The sequence below is a fragment of the Limulus polyphemus genome, unplaced genomic scaffold (assembly GCF_000517525.1).
Source record: "Limulus polyphemus unplaced genomic scaffold, Limulus_polyphemus-2.1.2 Scaffold596, whole genome shotgun sequence".
NCBI lineage: Eukaryota > Metazoa > Arthropoda > Merostomata > Xiphosura > Limulidae > Limulus > Limulus polyphemus.
Genome location: NW_013666206.1, coordinates 25260 through 27667, shown reverse-complemented (window position 1 = coordinate 27667; position 2408 = coordinate 25260). Strand labels below are relative to the sequence as shown.

The following is a 2408-nucleotide window of genomic DNA, read 5'->3' as shown; positions in this document are numbered from 1 at the left end:
TCATAGTTGGTGGCTGAAATAAAATGTTATAGTTGGAAGAGATTTTTTAGGTATCATACTTCTCAAACTTATTATTGTTTACGAACTGCTTCTAACTACACAAAGTAAAAAATGAGCCACATTATTGACTGTGATATCTAAATACGCGATGAAAGAATACAGAACAAGGGAGCCTTATGAACACACAAACAAACACAGATTCGATTCTTACTGATATCCTACAAAGTTGTACTTTTTAACATACAATATGTTCATTACAGTTAGAGCTTCAGAGTGATAGATAAAGCGTAATATTCTCTTGGTATCACTTTTGTAATCTAGCTTAATCAAACTGTCTAAGAAGAAACACACCGGTTTAATTCACACCAGAAGTCGTACATATTGATTTCAAAAAACCTTATGCAATTTACAAAAAAAAATTAATCTTTTTTTCCTCCTCAGTCTTTAAACGTATGTCGCTAAAATTGACAACTTTTTTATCATCTTTATGATACACACATAACGTCTTTGGCATTTCATTCTCGAAATACGTTTTTTTTGGTGTTCTTTAACGTCTTTTTTTACTAGTTTTTCATTTTTGAATGTTTTTTCGGATTTCCTTCATCTTTCCAGCATAGAAGCCATGTTTCCAAAACATAATACAGTGGTACTAATAAATCCTTTGTTTGCTAGAAATGTTTTCGACGGTTTAAATATAAGCAACGTTAAGTGTTAGCTTGTTATTCCTTTAGTTTCTTATTGACCGAACTATAATTTAAGGCCTATAATGCCTATTTCAATAAACTGCAGTTTGTATAAGTACAGGGCATTTCCCGATTCATGTCCTAATACAAAACAGATAAAATAAATGTAATCACATATTATACTCTATCTAATATTTGGAGCCACGTTTAAATGTAAATAGCATCTTGAGCATCAAAGTCATTGGTGTTTTTTGTTTCTTTGTTTTTGAGAGCACAAACCAACTGCAAGATTGTTTTGGAGAATCTGCCAACATCTTCTGAAGGTTACTATTTTAATAAGTCTGAGTCTTGGAGTTAGAGCACATTGTAAAATTCACGATTATCTTTCTTGAGTCTTCGACACATATGCATATATATAATCTTTGTTCGTTATTTTCTCTAAAGTTCATGGGACTATCAAAATAAGAGCAAACATCATCAATACCGGAATCATATCTATTTTCCAAGGGGCTAATCCTGAAAAATATAAGAAAAATAATAATTGTTTAAAAGTATTCAGAAACAATTCTCTAACACGTTTTTCAGTGTCTACTAAAAACTGTAATAAACATACAGAAGTAAAGAGTTTGTCCAAATTCAGCAATGGGCATCTTAGTAAGTTTATGGAATATTATTAATGTGTTTGAAACATTACTTCATTTTCTGATGCGAGTATGTCAATAATGTTATTATCTGGATCTAAAGTTGACAAAAGCATTTATGATGAATAATCAGAAAATGAAGAGTTAACGTATGCCAAAAAGCCTGCTGATTGGAAAGAATAACAGATGAAATATGTCTATGTGATAAATGACTGTATACAGCCTACCAAGATCTCAATACACATCCACTCCAGAAATAATAACGTTTTATTAAAGGAGCATCATGGAACATGCGTACAAGTGTACCATTAATATATAGTGGATCTACTCTTTACAATATTTAAAGCTGAAATAAAGTTACACATCGCATTCATAAGATCCGAAACTTGGGTCTGTGGGATTCTATCCCACTTTTAATGAAGAACTTGGCTGAAGGTGCCAATAGAAGTTGGTTGTTTGGGATGCAGGAAAGTATCAAGGATGGACTACACATGAACCACGGGGTTAATGTCTGGCGATTGGCTTGGTCACGGGAAAGAGGTGATGTCCTGATCATCAAGGCATCGCTGTGCAACTCTAGCTGAATGAATCTGATTCTCATCTAGCATGAAAACACTGCTTTGTTAGACAAGTTGATCATTGGTATGACATGACTTGCTGTCATACCACCGGTTGTGTCCAAACGACACTCCATATCTTGGCTTGCAGAAGGTTAAAGGAAAGTACCCGGAGTATAGTCGCCGCGGACAGATGAGTCTACTGCCAAGAATTTTGGAAATCTGGACCCTCCGGAAAATTCACAGTATCCTAAAAAGCAGGAGAATGAGATAGTATAATTGATGACCACTGGTGTTGATATTGTCTGGAGGATGGAGCGTTTCCGTTTAACTACACTGCCATTATAGTCCATGCTATAAAGATAACATCTGATGGTATTGAAGCACACTAGTAACTGTCCTGCAAAAATAGCGGCTGTTTGACATGAGTCAGACGACTGCTCCCCTTACTTGCACACACATTAGTTTTGTTTTTTTGGTTTGTTTTTGAATTTCGCGCAAAGCTACACGAGGGCTATCTGCGCTAG

General features: G+C 34.7%; 1 protein-coding gene across 1 annotated transcript in view; it reads right to left on the bottom strand.

Annotated features, from left to right (window-relative positions):
• Positions 1-336: 336 nt before the first annotated feature.
• Positions 337-2408, bottom strand: part of LOC106459349 (suppressor of lurcher protein 1-like) — a 24177-nt gene continuing 22105 nt past the window's right edge. Inside the window, exon 8 of the mRNA XM_013918967.2 lies at positions 337-1199. Coding sequence (XP_013774421.2) covers positions 1129-1199 — 71 coding nt within the window. The 3' untranslated portion in view covers positions 337-1128. The remainder of the gene's footprint in view (positions 1200-2408) is intronic.